The sequence below is a fragment of the Myotis nattereri genome (genome assembly GCF_964212035.1).
Source record: "Myotis nattereri genome assembly, chromosome: 16".
Lineage (NCBI taxonomy): Eukaryota > Metazoa > Chordata > Mammalia > Chiroptera > Vespertilionidae > Myotis > Myotis nattereri.
In genome coordinates, this window is record NC_138091.1 from 45,908,966 (window position 1) to 45,928,951 (window position 19,986).

At 54.3% G+C, this 19,986-nt stretch overlaps 2 protein-coding genes across 8 annotated transcripts; one reads left to right on the plus strand and one right to left on the minus strand.

Moving 5' to 3' along the window:
- Positions 1 to 222: 222 nt before the first annotated feature.
- Positions 223 to 18,463, minus strand: ABI3 (ABI family member 3). Of its 7 annotated transcripts, XM_081110161.1 has the most exons (9): positions 18,323 to 18,463; positions 14,185 to 14,344; positions 5,025 to 5,192; positions 3,505 to 3,681; positions 2,184 to 2,269; positions 1,949 to 2,044; positions 1,651 to 1,805; positions 1,022 to 1,159; positions 288 to 734 (listed from the first exon to the last, which is right to left on the minus strand). In XM_081110161.1, exons 3-9 carry the CDS (start codon positions 5,157 to 5,159, stop codon positions 568 to 570), a joined length of 954 nt encoding a protein of 317 aa, XP_080966287.1. In that variant the 5' UTR covers positions 5,160 to 5,192; positions 14,185 to 14,344; positions 18,323 to 18,463; the 3' UTR covers positions 288 to 567. The 7 variants fall into 7 exon arrangements, with proteins under 7 accessions (XP_080966285.1, XP_080966288.1, XP_080966289.1 ...); XM_081110159.1 differs by lacking the exons at positions 14,185 to 14,344; positions 18,323 to 18,463 and adding an exon at positions 9,953 to 10,157 and having other exon boundaries at positions 223 to 670; XM_081110162.1 differs by lacking the exon at positions 14,185 to 14,344 and having other exon boundaries at positions 224 to 670; positions 18,323 to 18,445.
- GNGT2 (G protein subunit gamma transducin 2) lies at positions 13,410 to 14,051 on the plus strand (the record flags this gene model as incomplete). The annotated part of the gene is made up of 2 exons (XM_081110164.1): positions 13,410 to 13,493; positions 13,926 to 14,051. The coding sequence occupies 2 exons, from the start codon at positions 13,410 to 13,412 to the stop codon at positions 14,049 to 14,051; spliced, it is 210 nt and encodes a 69-aa protein (XP_080966290.1).
- Positions 18,464 to 19,986: the final 1,523 nt, after the last annotated feature.

The window sequence follows — 19,986 nt, forward strand, 5'->3', positions numbered from 1 at the left end:
TCTGCTCTTAGGGAGCCCCACTTATGTGAGGGATTGGTCCCCACTTTCCGCGGAGGGCCCCGCTTGAGGCACCAAGACTGAATACACAGCAGGCAAAAGAACAGCATGGGGCCATCTGCAGAGGGCACCAGGGGCGCCAGTAGAGAGGGCCCTTAGTGAAGGTGGAGAGGTGAGACAGACTTGCTAGGAGCAGGCAGAGGGGGCTCAATAACTAGGAGCCTTAGAACTGAAATGCCTTTTAGTCCCTTCTCTCTGCCCCCCCAGCCCAGCCCTCCAGGGCAGCCATCAGGAGTTCATCAGAGTTTTATTCAAAGTTGCCACTTGCAGCTGGAGACCCCACCCTCCATGGGATAGGGGTCCTCTGTGTGGACAACTCCTCGGCTTCCAGCTCTTCCCGGTCTGCAGCAGACCTCTGGGTACCTCCTCTAGTCCAGTCTTGCTTGGTCTTGGAACTGGCTTTTGCCTGGGCCCCGAGGTTCACGCAGAGAAGAGCCCCCGGTCGTCTGTCAGCAGCCGGGGACCACGTAGTTACCCGGGAAGAATCCGGTCCCCTCCGCGGTGACACCCTCACACCAGCCATCGGAGTGGCGGCGGGTGATGCAGATGACAGTGCCCTCGGAGAAGGAGAGCTCGTTGTCCTTCTGGCCAGTGTACGGGTACAGTGTCACCACTGCAGGGCGGAGGAGGGGGCGCCATGAGAAGTGCCTCCTGCCCAGCCATGGAGATACAGGGGCCTGCATGATTCCGGGGAGCATGTAGGGGAGAAGGGTGCAAGCTGTGGGGCAAGAGGTGCCTTCTCCCAAGCCCTGGGGACCGAACCCTTCCCCAGCTCAGTTAAACAATCGCAGGCCAGCTGCTGTCTTCCCTGCTTGGTTCTGAACGACTGGGTAAACATTTGCTCAGGTCACCAGGAAATGGGGGGGTGGGGCGGGGGTTGACAGTAGGCCCAGAATGCATCTGGGGTGGAATGGGAACCCTGGTGGTGGGACCTGGGGTCCTTCAGGCCCGGAAAGGTGCCTACCTTTCTCCAAGTATGAAGCGGGGACCCAGCTGGGCTCTTCTGGCCCAAAGCCTGGTGGAGGTGGAGGTGGTAGTTCCAGTTCATCTACGTCCAGGATGGGAGGAGGGGGCAGGTCCAGGGGCGGGGGCAGCTCTGGGGCTGGGAGGGAAAACAAAGTCTGCCCTGTGCACAGGGAACCCCCTCCACTCACCCCAGGAAACTGCTGTTCAAGAGGAGGGCACCGGATCTGCCCATTTTATGAAATCTTCCTCCAGCCCTTGCCCAGCCTGGTCCTCCCACAATGCCGCCAGCGCGGAGTAGGTGCCTAGTAAACACTGAACCTTTGGACAATGTAGGGTAGTCAGACTGCCGCTTAGCTGGGTAACCATTGGGCACGTGACCTAACCTTTCATCCTCAGCCTCGTCTGTTAAATGGGGGTGTGAAGATCCTCTCAGGGTTAGATTTAAGCGGGAAAATGGATGAGAAGCTTCGACCCCACCACCTGGTATAAAGCAGGCCCTAAGTTGTTAGTTCGCCTTTCTCCTTTCACTGAGGTGGGCGGGTTAGACCCAAGAGGGCTGGGGAGGGGTACGGGGGGTGAGACAGGGACCCCACAGTGGAGCTAGGAGGAGAGGGCGGAGCCCCTTACCTGGAGGGGGCAGGGACAGTTCCTCCAGCGGAGGGGGCAGCAGGTCGATGTCCGAAGCTGGCGGAGGGGGTGGGGCCATGGAGCTGGGAAGAGGAGGGGGCGGGGGTGCTGCCTGCCCCTTGATCGTGGAGGCCCCACAGACACCTTCGGCACTGCTGGAGGTCAGGGGAAGCAGGGGCGTTTAGTTTGGGGGACCCCTTCCCCACCGGGCCCCGCCCCTGTGACCCATCGTGACAGCTGGCAGGAGGCCCCTCAACTCCCACCACAACCACTCGCGGCTTGGGCCTGGGGGGCTCACCCAGCCGAGGCCAGGGAAGAGGCAGAAGAGGCTGCGGAGAGTTTGCCGTCGGGCACCACGGGGAGCTGCACGGGCTCCGGGATCCTGGGCGCGCGCCTGGGGGTGGGAGGGGGAGGGTGCGGTCAGGTGCGGGGAGGGGGCGGCGGCGGAGGAGGAAGTTGGGCGGGGAGGGGAGGGGAGGGGAGGGGAGGGGATCATGTGAGGCCGGTTTGGGTCTCGGCGGGCGTGGCCTCACCCCAGGGTCGCAGAGGTGGGTGTGGCGGGCGCCTTGATGCTCTTTCGAGACAGGGTCCCGGTCCTCGACAGCTGCGTGCTCAGGTCCTGCGGGGAGCCGGGGCTGGGCTGACGCTGAGTCCCCCGCCCCCCTCCAGCTCCCCCATCCCCCCGGGGAGAGAGAAGGGGGGGAGGGGCGGACAGGGACTGGGAGGAAGAGCGAGGCCCTAAGTTCCCACTTCCACTTCCCAGCCCCGCCGCCCGCCGCACCCCGTCTTGCTCACAGCCTGGGCGCCAAGTCTGCCGCGGCCCCGCGGAAACTCAGCGCAGACAGTCTGAAGGCCACTTCCTCTGCGCGGCCTCCGCGGCTGCGGGCCCCCTCCCCCCTCCCCCCTCCCCCCTCCCACGGCATCTCGGCGCCCAGTCGGGTGGCTCCTGACTCCCACCCCGGCCTCGGCGTGGGGAAGCGGGGGGGCCGTCACGCTTAGGAAAGTCCCACCTGGCAGGCCTGTGGCCCTGGCTCTGGGGGTTCAGGGCAGAGAGGAGCAGAACATACACCATAGAGTGGGGTGTACCCATGACAAGGTGCAAGCCCGCGCAAGAGAGCCCCTCTATGGTGATAGGGTTTCCCCAGGAGAGGGGCCACAGGGAGTGACACCCTCTTCTCTACCTCACTGGGGTCAAGACACAGGGACTTAGCCGAAATCCTAAAGCATTTAAGCTGGACAGCGGGAAGAACTCACAGGTGGGAGGCCTGGTGCCTGCGGGGGAGATTTCGTTCCCCCCTTTTTGAGGGAAAGGTATGTTAAGGATATGGGAGGAGGAGGAGGGGCCGTTTAGGTACAGAGGGGCTTTCATCTAACCTGGAACGTTGGAGTGTGGGGCCAGGAATTGATAGAACGGGGCGCGGGGGGAGGGGTGTCCTCGCCCCCCTCTCAGTAGATGGGCCCAGAAGAAAATGCCAGAGTCCTGCTCCCCTGTCTTCACCATGTCCCCTTAGAGTGTCTGCATGCCTGCCCCTTCTCCCCCAGCAGTAGCTCTGGGGCGACTTCTCAGTGCTGTGACCTCAAACCCCCAGACAGAGGAAGTTGCTGTTCTCATGCGGCCGGGGAGCCATTCTCATGCACACCCCGACAACCGCCCTTCCTCCTCTTGCCCTTCACACACGCCAGCACCGCGGCTCAAATGTCAGTCTCAGCAGATCATCTGGGCACAGGGCGAAGGCCGGTCATGGAGGTTTTTAAGGAGGGGGTTGGCTTCAGGAAGTGGGGACAGGAACATGGATGTGGAAGAGAAAGTGAGGGGGGGAGGTGGTGGAGAAAGAGGAGGGGCCCTGTCTCTACCTTGATCCCATGGCCAATGTCATCCAGGCAACCGAAGTTGAGGGGTTTCCTGAAGTAGGGCGTCAGGGGAGGTAGGCTCTTGGGGGCGATGACTTTCTGGCTGGGGTGCAGCCGCTGGACAGTGGCTAAGGTGCCGATCTCCCTCCGGGCCACCTTCTCCATGTGCATGCTCACCATCTGTGTGACAGGGTTTGAGGTGACAGTGGGGTGGGGGGGCTCTACAGCACCCTTCCCCTTAAGGGAGGAAGAGGCTAGCGACTTTGGGGTGGGGGTAGGGAAGTGGGGAGGTCCAGAGAAAGAGTGAGCTGTGTCCCCAAGGACACACAGCATTTGGAAAGAGTTGCCCTGGGAGGATGGAGCCCCTTTGGAGCAACTTCCTGGTGGAAGAGAATGGGGGTTATTATTAGCTGAGCAGGAACCAGAGGAAAAGAGAAAACCGCATCCCTGGGGATGTCGGGCAGAGAACGGGCTGGCTTGGGAGCAAAGAGGGAGAACGCGGAGGTGGCTGAGAGTTGTGGCAGGGTCAGCTCTCCCTTCTGAGGGACAAATAAGTGAATTAATTTCTCTTGGGATGTTTTGTGGAGGAACTCCCCTCTGCCGGGATGAGAGGAAGGCACCCCCACACTGAACACGGGGCTGCTGCACAGGCCAGGCTGATGTGTAATTGGATCTGTGCATGTGGATTATGGGGCAATTAACTCCTCGGCCAAGGATCCAGGAAGGAAGGAGGGGGGTGTGATAGGTGGGCAGGGGACACTAGGGCGGTGGCAGTGCTTCCAGAGCTGAAGATGACCTTGCCAAGCAAGCACTCTGGGTCTAGGATATTTATTAAGTTACTAGAGGCCCAGTGCATGCAATTCGTGCACTGGAGGGGGAGGGTCCCTCAGCCTGGCTTGCGCCCTCACAGTCCGGGACCTCTCACTCCTTACCGCCTGCCTGCTCTCTGCTCCTTACCGCTTGGCTCACTGCTGTTAGCGCTGCCACGGAGGCGGGAGAGGCTCCTGCTACCGCTGCTGTACTCCCCAGCCTTGAGCCCAGCTTCTGGCTGAGTGGCACTCCCCCTGTGGGAGTGCACTGACCACCAGGGGGCAGCTCCTGTGTTGAGCGTCTGCCCCCTGGTGGTCAGTGCACATCATAGCAACCGGTCATTCTGGTCGTTCGGCCATAACGGTCGCTTAGGCTTTTATTATATAGATTGTTTAGATGGAAACAGGGTCCATTTTGCCTCTTTCCTGGACTACGCAGCCACGTGATGGGTAGAACCTGCTTCCTGCTACTACGCAGGGTAGAAGTCAGAGAAGGAAGGAGCTTTGCCTTCAGGGAGTACCTAGTCTGATGGGGCAGCAAGGCCCAGCACTGACACAGCCACAAAGATAAGGAGGTTCAATTGGGAATTGCCAAGCTTCTGTGACAGAGTCAGACATTTGGAAAAAGGCAGCAAAGAAATATCACTAGAGGAAATGCCCTCGTGGGGCTGAAGACTAGGGGGATGATGCAAGAAGCCGCCCCACATTCCTTACCTGGCCCAGTGTGCTTACACGGGCTTCCACCTGTCGCAGAGCCACTGCCTGCAGGTCCAGCATGCGCACGGTGTTCCCGGCCAGGTTGCCCACCTGGTAGGCCACGCTGGCCAGCGCCTGGGTGGTAAAGGCCATGGTCTCCTCCAGTGCCTTCCGCTTGTCTGTGGCCTGAAATACACACAGTCCTGGTCGGAGGCCAGCACCTTCCACTGATTCTTTGCTGGACAGCTGGGATGGGAGAGGGTATAGGGAAGGCGGGGCTTGAATTGGGAAAAGCAACAGCCCTTAGGTGTTTTACAAGTAAGTGTTTTCCATAAGAATGATGTGACAGTAGGTGGACTCAGGGGACATCAGAAAAGCAAGTCTGTAGCCCCAGGGAATGGAGGCCCGGAAAGAGAAAGATGCCCCTTCTCAAATAGTCAAGCTGAGGATTAACCCTACCACCTTTTTGAGGACCTCTTGGGAGGTGGGGGTAAAGGGTAAATAATAGAAATGAGAGGGAACGGCAATATTGATTTAAGGAGATCTCAAACTTAAAACCCACCTGACCTTCTGGGAAGGTCAGGCCCTCATCCCAGACCTTCTAACCAGGATCCTGTGGGAGTGAGGCTGAGTCTGTGCCTTTAAAAGCTCCACAGGGGACTCTTGTGCTCTTTGTTTAGCTCCAGTCTGCAGGTGGGTATTTGGGGAACAATGACTTGGTCCATTTTATCAATAAGAAAATTGAGGCCCAAAGATAGTTACCTCATTCCTTCCTTCCTTCCAATAGCTTCCAGAACATGGAGGATGAAATCCAAACTACTAACTAACTATGGCCTTTATAGGATCCCCACAAGGCTGGGTCCTGTTTTCTCTTCACGCTCATCCCCTGCCACTCCCTCTCTCGCTTACTCCCCTCCAGCCACATTGGCCATGGGTTTCTGTTCCTGATCAAGCTAAGATTGTTTCTACCTCAGGTCTTTTCACTTGTACTTATTTCTAGAAAACTTCTTATTGTTAAGTCTCAGCTCCGCAGAGACACCTCCCCCACCACCCTATGATTTTCCCCAGCCCACTTCTGTATCGACGAACATATTTACCCTGTTCTCTTTTCTTCAAAGCAATTATCACTATCAGCAATTATTTATCTACTAGAGGCCCGGTGCACAAAATTCGTGCAGGGGGTAGGAGGGTCCCTCAGCCCGGCCTGTACCCTCTCCAGTCCAGGACCCCTTGGGGGATGTCAGACATCCCTCTCACAATCCGGGACCCCTGGCTCCTAACCTCTCGCCTGCCTGCCTGATCGCCCCTAACCGCATCTGCCTTGGCCCCGGCCACCGTGGCTTTGTCCGGAAGGAAGGCAGGATGACCAGAAGATGTTCAGTTGACCTGGTCTAATTAGCATATTACCCTTTTATTAGTATAGATTTACTTTATATCTACTACACAGATGCGCGCGCGCACACACACACACACACACACACACTAAAATGTAAGCACAGTGAGGGCAAGGAGCTTTTCTGTTTTATTCTCTATCCCATTTTGGTATAGTGTCCCCAACACAGATGATAATAAATATGCATTTGTGAGTTAATTAATGGATTTCATGTAAACCTAAATACTTGCTGGGCATCTTCCCACTGTCTTCCAGGCACTGTGCCAGGGGCTGAGCAGGGTCACACTGCCAGTCAGTGGTGAAGGGGTGGGCAAGGAGTGGCTTAAGACAGAAGAGGGATTTTTTTCAGTCCCAAATCCCACTGTGGTGATTGGGACAAATCTTCTGTGGTCATTTGGTTCCCCAGGCAGCTTCCTCATGTTTGGTTGGATCATGGAGTTGCTGCATTCTAGCCTGTACCGTTGTGGGGATGGGGAGGTAAGTCCAGGACAGACAAGGCTGCACCATGGGGTCTTAGCACTGAGGTGCTCCTCAAGGCCCGTCAGTGGAGAACACACCTGGAACCTATCAGAGCAGGGTGCTCAGAGAGATCTGGGTGCCTCCAAAGTAGCTTGAGTTAGGCTGGAGCCAAAGGGCAGATCCAGAATCTTCTGAGCTGCCCCTCCTGGGTTACTCCTCTCAGGAGTCCCTTCCTGCCTTTCTGTTCCACACCAGTTAGGAGATGCTCGTTTGCAAGCAGTGTACATTCATTAGCATATGCAACCAAGTGCCTTGACAAAGCAAAGCAATCAGGATTTTTTTGTGTTTGTTTTTTTTAAATCCTTAACCAAAGATAAGTTTTTATTGAGTTGAAAGAGAGAGAGAGAGAGAGATCTGCAACCAGGTATGTGCCTGAGGAGGGATCAAACCTGCTACCTTTTGGTGTATAGGATGACGCTTCAACCAACTGAGCCACACTGGCCAGGCTAACCCAGGAAGTTAAAACCAGAAAGAATAACAGGTCTTGTTCTAGTTCAAGACCTCCCTTTAATAGGTGAGGAAATGAAGGCCCAGAGGGATCAGGGACCATTTCTTTGGTCTCCACCCAAATTTGTTAGCTCAACTCTCCTGTACTGTTCCCTCCCTGGACTGGCGTGTAGAATTTATCACTGGATTTCTTCTATCATCCTAAATAGGAAAAATGTCTGCTTGGCCCCAATTCTGGCAGGCTAGAGCCTGGGTGCCTACTAACCCCTGGGTCTTAGACCAAAGCCAGGTCTGGAGGTCAAGGGTTTGGGGCCTATCTTCATGACTGACTGCTTATTTATTATGCAAATTACCCCATCTGTAAACTCCCTGGACCCTGACAGAGAACTCTGCAGTTGACCCCATTCCCCAAGGGTTTCCTGACACCTGCTTGTGGTGGAGGGAGGGGGCTGGGAGAGGACAGAAAGCCTAGGAACCAGGCCTTGTTAAAAAGCAGTTCTAAGAAGTCATCCATACCCTTCTCAGGCATTTGCTCTCCAGACAAAAATCCTCAGAGAGGCCAGAAAAGGGAATTGGTTCTGTGATCTCACGGGTAGTGTTCTGCCCGAAGCAGGAGTCCGGGAATGCCGACCTGGGCCAGAGCTTCCTATCCCCGGAGTGTTTGCAAGGGCTGTTCCACCTCACTAGACTTGGCTTTTGTTATCTACCTTGTACTTCTCATCCTTCTGATGAATAAGAGGATGGTGATGGTGATCATAATAGTAACAGCTGCCATGTATCCTGGCCTGTTTAAGGGGCAGGCACTGGGCTAAATGCTCCAATACATTATCACATTGTACTGAATTAAGGGGAAAGTTGCCACAGGTCCTATAGTTGGTAGTTGGCAGAGCTGGAAATTGGACTCAGGCCTTTGTGCCCTCAAATCCTGTGTGCACACTGTGTGCAAATGAGAGCCCACGGAAAGTGCTTTGCATTGTGCGGAACTGATTGAAGGAATGGGGAGGAATACTTCCACCCCGTCATCAGGAGGAGCGCGCCTGCTGCGCTAGAGTAGAGCTGGTGTACAGGCCAATCAACACCCACGCAGTCAGAAATGACACCTGGAGTCGGAGTTACGGGTTTGAATCCAGGTCCTGCCACTATCTTGAAAACCTTGGGAAAGTGAGTTAACCTTTCTGGACCTCGGCCTCTGGTTGTGAAGTGGGAGTGGTTCTCCCCTCACAGGACTGGGGTGAGACTAAAGGAAGCAGCCCACGTGCCCAAAGTAAGGGGGCCGAGGGTTTTAACTATTATTATCATTGACTCTCTCTCTCTTTTTCAAAAATGTGTTCTATTGATTTTTAGAAAGAGGAAGGGAAAGGATAGGGAGATGGAAACATTGATGAGAAACATCATCAGTCGGCTGCCTCTTGCACATCCATCCCTCACTGGGGATGGAGCCTGGAACCCGGGCATGTGCCCTGACCGGAAATCCAACCAGTGACCTCTTGGCTCATGGGTGGATGCTCAACCATTTAGCCACACTGGCCAGGCTCATTGACTCTCTCTTTCCCATAAGCACTTGCTCCTTTTATGATGATTATTTTTCCATGCTCTTATTAATCTGGGAATCCCCGTGCCTCCTCTCACAGTTTGATCAGAACAGGTTAGAAGAATGAAGTTTTGCTGACGGGATAAGAGGATTAGTCTGTAGCCCTTAAGGGAGCGGAGGAAACCGAGGACAGAGAGTGCGGATAAATCGTCTTAAAGTCATACAGCGTGTCAGGGAGGCGGGGAGGCGGGGAGCTCGGCTTCAGAATCAGGAGGCCTGGGCTGATGCCCAGCTCTACTGCTTCCAGGTGGCGTGGCCTTCAGCGGTCCCCTGGCCTCCCTGCACTGCTGTCTCACAAGGTGGCCACCAGGATTCATGAAATAACAGAGGTACTCAGTCTAAGTCTTTCTCCTTCCTCTTCTCTTTTTTTTAATATATTTTATAGATTTTTTACAGAGAGGAAGGGAGAGGTATAGAGAGTCAGAAACATCGATCAGCTGCCTCCTGCACACCCCTCACTGGGGATATGCCCGCAACCAAGGTACATGCCCTTGACTGGAATCGAACCTGGGACCCTTGGGTCCGCAGGCCAACGCTCTATCCACTGAGCCAAACCGGTCAGGGCCAGCCCCTCTCTTGAACCCGGCCTCCTCTCCCTGCTCCCTCGCTCTCCTGGCCCATCTCAAGTCTCGGGAAGTCCTTTGGAAGTGTCACCTAGAGCCAGCCTGACAAGGACAGAGGGCGCCAACGTGTGTGTGAGGACAAGCCTTTGGGCCTGTGGAGCTGAGTGAGAGGCTGGGAGGCTGAGAATGAAGGGGTAGTGCACCCCGACATCTGAGGCTTGGGGAGAGAAAAGGGGCACCACGGGGGCTGGGGCAGCACAGGGTCACGGTTGAAGTTCGGGGGACTGGGTTGAAGCCGAGGCCTGGAGCGGGAGGAGTTCTCAGCCAAAGCCCAGGACAAGCACCTGTCAGGATGGTCCCCAGGGCCTGGCCCAGGGGATGGCCTTGCCTCGGGCCCCTCGAGGGACCGGGGTGTCGGCCGCTGCCCCCCTACCTGTGCGTAGTTGTCTTCGCAGTAATCGGCGACGCGCAACAGGGCGCTGTGGTTGCCCCGCAGAGCCTCCCGGCCCGTGGGGATCTCGAACTCCTGCAGCTGCTGCAGCTCTGCCATCGCCCCGCTCTCTCTGCCGGCTCCCCACGGAGCGACTGGTTTTGTGCCTCACCCCTCCCTTGATTGGTCGCTCTGCCTCCCCGCTCTCTCACCGCTTTTGGTTTCCTCTCCGTGAGACCGAAACCTGCTTGCAAAGGGCAGGCATGCTCATTCCGGGACAAGAGGAAGTCAGTGCCTGTGCCCGGGGCCTGCGCCGTTCTGTCCCCTGCCCAGAGGACGGGGACAGCCAATGGTCCCTTTGGGGGCCCAGCCTCCCAACCTCTCCCCGCAGAGGAAGTCAAGGTCGGGGCATCTGTGATTGCTCCCTGGGCCTGGAGAGGAAACTGTTTGGGGGGGGGGTTTGATTGCGGAGGAAGGGGGGTGGCCTGCTGGGGGGAGGGGGCGTGGAGACAGATTTTCCACTCATGGACAGGGAGGAAAGGGCAGAGGGTGGGGGCTTCCTTGGGAAGCCCAGGGATGAGTCACCAGGGACAGCAGAGTGGAGGGTGGGGAGGATATGGAGACCAGTCGTGCCGGAGGCCTGTAGGGTGGCGGAGCAGCAACAACGAAAGACAGACAATGCAACAGTAAGAAGGATCAGACGGGACAGCAGGAAGTTACAGCCAGAGTCCCCTAGGAAGTGTGTACAAGCCTCTGCAGGGCTCCCTGGGATGACGATGTGGTGCGCATGCTCTGTGCTCGATGGAGGCAGGATGAGGTGAAATGGACCAGGTGTAGTGTGAGGGACTCAGGTTAGACAACAGGAAGGACTTGGCTGTGAGAAGCACCAGGTTCAAGATCCTGATGAACTGCTCGGGTTTAGGACGCAGCGGTGGCTAGAGCACTGAGCCGGCCTCGGGAGGTAGGTGCTCTATTTCCTGCATTAGCAGGGAGGTGGCTAGATGGCCTCTAGGGTCCTGTCCTGGTCTCAAATTCTTAGAAATCCTGGAGCAGGGAAAGTTAGGATGGATCCCGGGCCTCCTCCTGGGCCCTCTGAGCACCCAGCCTGACACCCTAGAGGCAGGAGAAACAGAGGATCGCTCACTGACCATGTTGGTCCCCTAACATCTGCCCCTCCATTGCCTTGTCATTGGACAGGCATCAGCCTGAGCAGGAGCTCAGTGTCTGTCACCGTGGGTGGTCCTAGGAGGAGACCAAGAGAAAGATCAGGACACGTGCCCTATGCCTGATGCCGGGGGACCGCGGAGGGAGACCCACCCCCAGGCTCAGGGAGGCATGGAGGCAAAGAGGCCTGGAAATGGGTGTTGGAGGTGCCCATGGCCACCAGCGCTAGTTGACACAGCATCCTATGTGAACACGTTATGGAATGAGTGAATGACGAGTGAGCTGGGAAAAGCTTATAAAGTGAAATTGTGGGGCTCCAATCAGGGACACAAAGGCTTCTTGGGTGAGGAAAGTTAGGAGCTGCTCTAGGACTTGCCTCACTGGGAAGAATCGCCTTAGTGCAGTCTCAGAGGTAGGGGAGGGGAGGGCTTGGGAGAGGAGGCAGGGGGAGGGTGTTGTAGTGTACCCCGCGAACCACACAAGGACACCTCAAGAAGTTGAATTAAGGAGCCACATTTCTTTCAAAGCCGGGACTACGAGGGGGCAAATGCTCTCCAAATCTCGTAGTACCTGAGTGAGGGCAGTAGCCATCTTATCAAGGCAAAACCCACATCCTGCTAGACACTGGAATGTGGAATTATCTTGTGAAAGCAGTTTTACAGAAGCAGAATTGAGCAAAGTTAACAATCTTTAAAGGTTATGCATAGTTTCAGCTCCTGGAGCCACTGAGCCACCAGAAAGGATTCCCGGAGCCACTGAGATAAGGAAAGCAATTTTGTGGGTCTGGTCCTCAGACACAGGAGAACAGCCTTTGGGATGTGGGCTGGCAACATAATGGGGTGATTTATGTGAGTTTCCAGGTCTCAATCTGGAAACTGAGGCAACTACCCTCTTGTTTAGGCAAGCAGGTGTACAGAAGCCAGAGCAGCAGGGTTGAAGTTCAAACAGCCGTTCTTACCCGAGATGAATGCTACTGTGCTTTATTGCTTCAAGGGGAGCATGTAGGGCTGGAGGGTGAGGACTGGGTGAAAAGGGCTCTAAGCCAGGGGGGCCACCAAAGGGGTGGAGCTTATGCAGGGGGCAGGGAGTCTGCTCTGGTGGCACTGAGAGCTTGGCGGCTCAGGCCGATGGATGGGCTTAGAACCTTGAGCCTGTGATCAGCTTAGGCATCAGAGATTCCGGCTTCCAACCATCTGCTTTGTCCAAAGACGTTCCGCTGAAGAGAAGCTGGGAGGCTCGAACACCATCCTGTCTGGGTTGGGCACAAGCGACTCGAAGTGCACGCTCTTTCTTGGCAGGTGAGAGGGGCTAAGGCTGTAGTGGGCTGGGATCTAGTCTTGGAATTGTTGAAGTCAGGCACCTGACTGGCCTTTCTGATAACTGTGTAATGATGACGGCGATGATAATAGTAATAATAATCAATGTATTGTGTTCGTTATGTGCCAGGCAATGTATTAAAATATTTTAAAGGCATTATTTGTTAGTGCTCACAATACTCGTATAAGGTAGGTACTACTATTATACCCATTTTGCAGAAGGGGAAGCTAAGGCTCAGGGAGGTTGAGTGACTTGCCTAAGGCCCCGTAGCTTGGAAGCAGCAGAGCTGGGATCAGAGCTGGAGTCTAACAGGCTCCAGAGCTCTTCTCCTAACCATTAGGGTTCCCTCTCCCCTGACAAGACCTGGAGTTCCTTAAAACTTCTACCTGTGTAGTATGTGCAACAATACTTTGCTCCCCAAATCTCCCTCACAGGAAAAGACTCTTTTTTTAAAATTTTACTTCAGAGAGGAAGGGAAAGGGAGAGAGAGATAGAAATATCAATGATGAGAGAGAATCATTGATTGGCTGCCCTCGGCACACACCACACTGGGGATCGAGTCTGCAACCCAGGTACGTGCCCTTGACCGGAGTCAAACCTGGGACCCTTCAGTCCGCAGGCCGCTGCTCTGTCCACTGAGCCAAACCAGCCAGGGAGGAAAGAAACTCTTTTTCTCTCCCTTCCCCATGCTCTGACTCCTGTTTCCTCCATGGACAGGTCCTTACCTGAGGACAGAGTGTGCCTCCCCCACCAGATTGGGGTCATCCTTTCACCCTGAGCCTAGACTCATGCTAGAGGTGGGGTGGGGAGGATGCAGTGAAGACATGGTGAGCAGTGAGGGGCCTGAACTGGGGGACATGGCAGGGAAGAGGGTAGAAGGTGAGGTGCAGACAGTACAGAGCAGGGAGCTGGGGGAACCCAGGGGACTTGCAATTCTGGCTGCAAAATCCTTTCCAGGTCCAGGTCTCTCCGGGGCGGGATGGCCCAGGAGCTGGGCGAGAAGGAGCTACTGAGGATGGAGGTGGAGCAGCTGAAGAAGGAAGTGAAGAACCCAAGAGCTCCGGTGAGTCTCCTCTTCCCTGCCCTGCTCCCTCTTCTCCATCCCTCCTAGTTCTCATGCAGCTGGAACTCGAAGGAGGAAGTGATGGACAGGGGGGTGGTGGGCCCTCTCTAGGGCAGGAGAAGGAGCAGGAGGTGCCTCTGGGATGGGGTAAGGAGGCTGGGGTTGGACCCCATGGAGGTGCACAGGACAGACGCTCAGCGCCTGCCCAGCCCTGGCTCTGGGCCAGCATCCCTTGCGGGTAAGTCAGGCTTTGTGGTTCTGGACAAGGACCTGCCACCCCTCTCACACCTGCCTGTCCCCCTCATCGTTCTCCTCTCTGGCCTCTGTCTCCACCCCGTCCAGAGCCGATTTGGGGTGGGGGGGGGGGGGACTGACCGAGTCATGGATCGGGAGCAATAAACAAGGTTGGGACCTTGCTTTGCTTTCTCCCAGATTTCCAAGACAGGAAAGGAAATCAAGGATTATGTGGAGGCCCACGCAGGAAACGACCCTCTTCTCCAAGGCATCTCTGAGGACAAAAACCCCTTCAAGGAGAAAGGCACTTGTGTGATTAACTGATGGTCCCAGAGCCCCTCGCCCTGACCTCCTGTCCCTCCTCAGCCCCTCTCCTCCCCCAGAACCTGTCCTGGGACGCCCAGAGAGTCAGTGAATTTCCACCTTCTCTCAGCCACAGAAGAGGAAAGAGACAGACCTGCTTCAGGTGGTCCTGGCGCTTTGCTCTCTGTGGGTGGCTTTGGTCAGGGACAATGTTCTGCAGGCGCCATCTTCTGGAAAATGCTGCTCTTGGGGGCAGTTCCTTCAAGGGAACTGCTGTTGGGCAGGACGAGAGGTTCTACCCTGAGCTACTGGGGCTGGAACAGAAGAAAATGTGGAGGGGGTTTCAGAGGCTGGAGCAAGGGGTCGGGGGGTCGAGGGGGAGGACAGGAGGGGTGGTGGCGAGCTCATAAGTGTTTTACTAAATGTGAGTTAAGTACCATTAGTGAGTTATGAAATCAATTCAGTAGATTGTTACCAACTTTTAAAAAGGAAAAAAATGTGAGTGTATAGTACTTTTACATGTAGTAAAGGTGAATATTGTTTCTTAAAGTTTTAAAAAAATATATTTTTTATTGATTACAGAGAGGAAGGGAGAGGAAGAGAGAGATAGAAACATCAATGATGAGAGAGAATCACTGATCGGCTGTCTCCTGCACGCCCCACACTGGGGATCGAGCCCGCAACCCAGGCATGTGCCCTGACCAGGAATCAAACCGTGACCTCCTGGTTCATAGGCCCACGCTCAACCACTGAGCCACACCAGTTTATTTCTTAAACTTTTGTTTCAGTTTTGTGTATGTGTGTACTGGATTGTGGTGTAAACAGGTGTCTTACCGAGGATCTGGGTAGAAACAAATGAACAAACAAACAAAAAAATGGTGAAAGCCACTGGATAAATGATGAGAAAGGTCCTGAGTGGGCGTGAGTAAAAGCCTGCGTGTGCGTGAGGATTCACAGCAGAATCAAACGTCAGAGCAGAAGGCAAGGCCACTTCTGTGGAGCCCCCACCTTCCACTTCCGTGCAGAAATCTTCCGACACCCCCAAGTAGCAACGACCGTGGAGACCCCCCAGGAGGCTTCCAGGCATCAGAAGCTCAGAATTTCTCAAGCCTGTTCTGTTGATGGGCAGCTCAAATGGTTAGAAAGTTCTTCCTGTGTGCCTCTCTGACATCCACCCGCGAGTTCTCCTCGGCCTCTGTGGCAGCCCTCCAGGTGTGTTTTCTTCCCCATGGAAACGTGTTCTTTTCTCAAGAGTCTGAGCTTCCTTAGTCTCCACCCTCTTGGCTGTCTTTCTAGCAGGTACCAATACTGAGCCAACCGTGGATCGGACGCAGAGAAAAGGACTTTCCAATGACCATCTTACTGCTTCTTGCAACACCGCTATTCAAAAGGCGCCATAACTGTCCTTTCACAGCCAAGGCTCAGAATATCTATTTTTAATTTTTTCTAGCCTTATTGAGATATAACTGACATATGACTGTATAAATGACAATGATTACCATGACAAGTTTAGTTCACACATCCATGAACTCACATTGAAAAACGTTACAACTTGTGAACATTTAACTTTCGTACCCAACTGCACCCAGAAGTTAGTGGCTGGATGAAATGTATCAGTGTCTCTGTGTGATACCTGGAATGGAACCTGATCCTCCAAATGCATCAGGCTGGCTCAGAGTAAAGGATCTTTATTCTGAGTCCCTCTCTGTGGCTTACCTTTTTTGTTTTTTATTTATCCATTTTATTTATTTATTTAGTTAGTTAGTTAATCCTCACCGGAGGATATTTTTCCGTTGATTTTTTAGAGAGAATGGAAGGGAGGAGGAAAGACAGAGAAACATCGACGTGGGAGAAACACATGGGTTGGTTGCCTCCTGTACTTGCCCTGACCAGGGCCTGGGATTGAGCCTGCAACCTAGGTACATGCCCTTGAACGAAATCGAACCCACGACCCTTCAGTCTGTGGGCCAACGCTGTATCCATTGAGCCAAATTGGCTAGGGCCTATGGCTTACCTTTTCACTTTCTTATTGGAGTCTTTGATAAGAACATAGAATATTATATTAATTCTAGAGGTCTGGTGCACGAACTCGTGCATGGGTGGGGTCCCTCGGCCTGGCAGGTGATAGGGGCCATCTCACCCAGTCCCCATTGGGGCTGGCCAGCCAGCCAGGCAGCTGGCCTGGGAGAGGGACTGAAGGAGGTTGGTTGGCTGCAGGAGGTTGGCTGTGGGAGTGCACTGACCACCAGGGGGCAGCTCCTGCATTGAGTGTCTGCCCCCTGGTGGTCAGTGCACACCACAGTGACCATAGGTCGTAATGGTTGCTGAGGCTTTTATATATACAGATGATGACATATATCAAAATTTTAGAATCTTCTGTGTCAAGATTTTCCCTGCTCTGGCGTCATGAAAAGATTCTCCTATATTGTTTTCCAAAAGCTTTATTGCTTTTCCTTTCAAAGGTCTACAGTTCACACAGAAGGTATTGCTCTGCTTAGTGTAAGTTGGGAAGAATTTGATTTCATATTTTTCCATATGACACCCATTGTCCCAGAATAAAAGTCGGTCCTTTTCCCCACTTCCCTGTGTCGTATATCACTTGTCCAAGTCTGTGCGGGGCTGCGTCTCTCTTCTGTTCCACTGGTATGTTTGCACCAGTAACCTCGCACCAGTATCACACTATCTCAATCCCTACAGTTTATAGGTGACAATAAGCTTTAATATCTGAGAGAGCAAGTTCTCCCACCTTATGCCTATGTACTTTTGAGGCTGAGATGGCTCATACACACAAATCCACTTGAATCTTTAAGGAGTGTGTGGGGTGGGATGGGGTGGGGTGCAGAGAGGCAGCTCACGGGAGAGGTTCGGAGCAGTGCCAGGATCCTCTCTGTTACCATGGCATTTTCCCAAGGGGCGAGAATGTATAACCACAGTGCCAATCACCCTGCAGGGAGATCACACATGCGTCATCGGCCCGTGTCACTTATCCCCGAGGGACAGACAGCTCTCAAAACCCAGATACCAATCCAAAGAAAACAACACGACATGCACGTCTTTCCCCTGCCCTCCCAGAAGTGCACCCTTTCCTGCAAATCACCTGGGCCTGGTCAGCACCAAAAACCTGGGTCCAGGACAGACTCCTCAATAGATCTCGCTCAATCCTGTTGGTAAACCCTGTAGAGATCTCTACCCGCCTCTCGGGAGAAATCATGCATGGAAAAATCAGATGAGAAACAGACAGCAGAGATGCTCCGACCCGCTGGGACAGACCAAAGAACCGGGACGCTCAGGAAGGAGTTTTTGTTGTTTGTTTGTTTTCCTGATTGAAAGACACAGAGTGTGTGGTATAGGAAATATAGTCAACAATATTGTAATGACTGTATGGTGTCAGTTGGGTACCGGAAAAACCAGGAGGAAGGAACACCTGTAACGTATATGACTGCTCTAAACACTATGCTCTACCCGAAACTAATACAAAATAAAATGGAATGTAAACTGTAATTGAAAATAGAAATTATTTTTTTTAAGAATCTAAAAGAAAACGACAGAAAACCTCACTGTCCACTGCCTGAACAACAGACAACCAAAACAGACACACACACACTTCAGTATCGGACCGATTCACAGCCGGACGGACGCCCAAACCCTCGCCTCCCTCCCCAGCCCGGCGTTCCTTCCCGCGCCCCTCGGCTGGGCGGCGCCCGTTCGCCCGGCGGGACCCGTTGGCCCCGGTTTATACAACAGAAATGCATCGCACTCTGCACACTGGCCAATAGGAAGAAGGAGCCCCAGCAGCTTTTGGGGAGAAGGGGGGTCTCCCAGTCCCGAAACTGCCGCTGCAGCCCACCCGAAGCAGGACCCCGGACGGGTCAGGTCCCTCCGCTGTCCCCTCCCGGGTTAAGTAACCGAGTGTCGGTCTCCCGGGGACAGACATTGACTTTTCCGCCCCGACTCTCACGCATGCGCACTGGGACCCTCAGGCAAGCGCTGAAAAGAAAACATCTTGAGAGAAGGGGAGGGACCCTAAACTGCGGCCGGGCAGGTCACCGGGGGCACGGCGCAGCCCGAGCTGGCCGCGGCCGCCAGCAGCCCCCCAAAACGGGAGTTGGAGAACCAAAAGGTTCTGAGAGGTCCCACCGAGATTTGAACTCGGATCGCTGGATTCAAAGTCCAGAGTGCTAACCATTACACCATGGGACCCGCTGGCTGCTCTAGGCGGCCATGAGTCTTCTCAAACCATATAACTGGGGGACGAACAGTCTTCCCAGAACGGCGGCCAATGTCGGGTTCACCTGGCGTGGGCGCTGGGCCCGAGGTCGCAGGGGCGAGCGGGAGCGAAGCAGTGGGGGCCTGGGCGTCCCGGACGTTCCGGTCCCGGGGTGTCCTGTCTAGCCGCCACTCTCCCTGCTGTCCTCGGGGTCCTGGCCGGCGTCCGGGGGAAGTCGGAGGGCGGGGAGCCGGCGGGGGCGCTCTCGGGGCGGAGGTGGGATCGGGGGTGGAGGCCCTGGATGCTGGGCGGGGCTGGAGGCCGGGCAGGCGGCTCCTGCTCCCAGCTTCCCAGCGGGAAGCTCCGCGCCGCCTCCTGGGCTTCCTGCTTGTTTGCTTTCCTTATTTACACACGTGTGTCTTGCAGGGAATATTTTGGCTGCGCGCGGAGGGACCACAGTTCCAGGCCCCAGCGCGCCAGGCGCGCATTTTGGAGCAGAGGGTGCACCCCAACTGGTGCCTGGCGCTCCACGCGGCTGGACCCAGCTGAGTTCTGCACGGAGGGTTTCACTTCCAGTTCCGGGTGTAGCTTGTAAAGGTACCTGGTAGGTGTTTCCTTTTAACCTGCAGGTCACCATCAGCTCAGTGAAAGAGACGGTCCCTCTTGGGCTTTTGAAACTAAGTTTTACTAAGAGCAGAACTGGGTACTGTTCCTTCAGGCCAGTCGGGCGACAGATAAAATTTTGTATGCCGTTCGATCCAGCCGTTTTCGTTTTGGAACTTTATCCACGGAGCTACTGGGATAAGCGCCAAGTGTGCAGGACGGTCTCAGCTGTGTTGTTTATAACAATAAAGAACAGAAGGGAAATGTCCTTTAAGTGAAAATTGATTAAATAAATATCGACTATCAATACAATAAATACTGTGCAGGAATTTAAGGCATAGGTTATTGTATTATCATGAAAAAAAGACACAGGCCTAAATAAACCAAACAAAAACTAATCTACTTACCAATTAGTATCCTATATAATAAAGAGCTAATATGCTAATTAGACCAAACAGCCGACCAACTGTCCAGACGACCTTCCGGACGAAGCCGAGGCTGCAAGGGGCAGAGCCCCTTGCATGAATTTCATGCTCCGGGCCTCTAGTGTATAATAAAATCTCACGTATACAAACAGAAAAGCTGTGTACCTATGTCATAAACAGTTGCCATTTATTTGCTCTGTGACCTCTGACTTCCTTTTTTGAAGGACCCAACATTGTGGGTCTGGGTGACACCAGGGCTGTCTCCCAAGACAGATGTATTCTCCAGGCTTCTGGTAGCCAGAGTGAACGTGTGTGTCCTTAGCTGGCCAACGGGACTTAGAATCCAGAAGCAGGGATGCTTTGTAACTTGTCCAAAAACAAGTGGAGGGTCACAGGGCCGGTGATGGCAGCCATTCCATGTCCACTGGCTGCAGAAGTGGCGTCCTAACCAGACTGTCTGGGATCCTGACCTTGGCTGGGTTCCTGGTTGCCCGGTTCCCCTTCCTTCTTGCCCATTTTCCTGACTTTGCTTTCCCTGTGAATTATCTGGCCACTGTCCAATGAACCCCTTCTCTGCTTAAGGTACGCAGAGTCTGTTTCTGTTTCATACAGTCCAGAACCTTCTTAGCCCAGATTGGAAAAGGCTTGTTGATGACAATTATCTCAGGGGAGTACATTTTTGAGGGCCTGTTTTTCTGCACTGCTTGAAAAAAAATTGTTC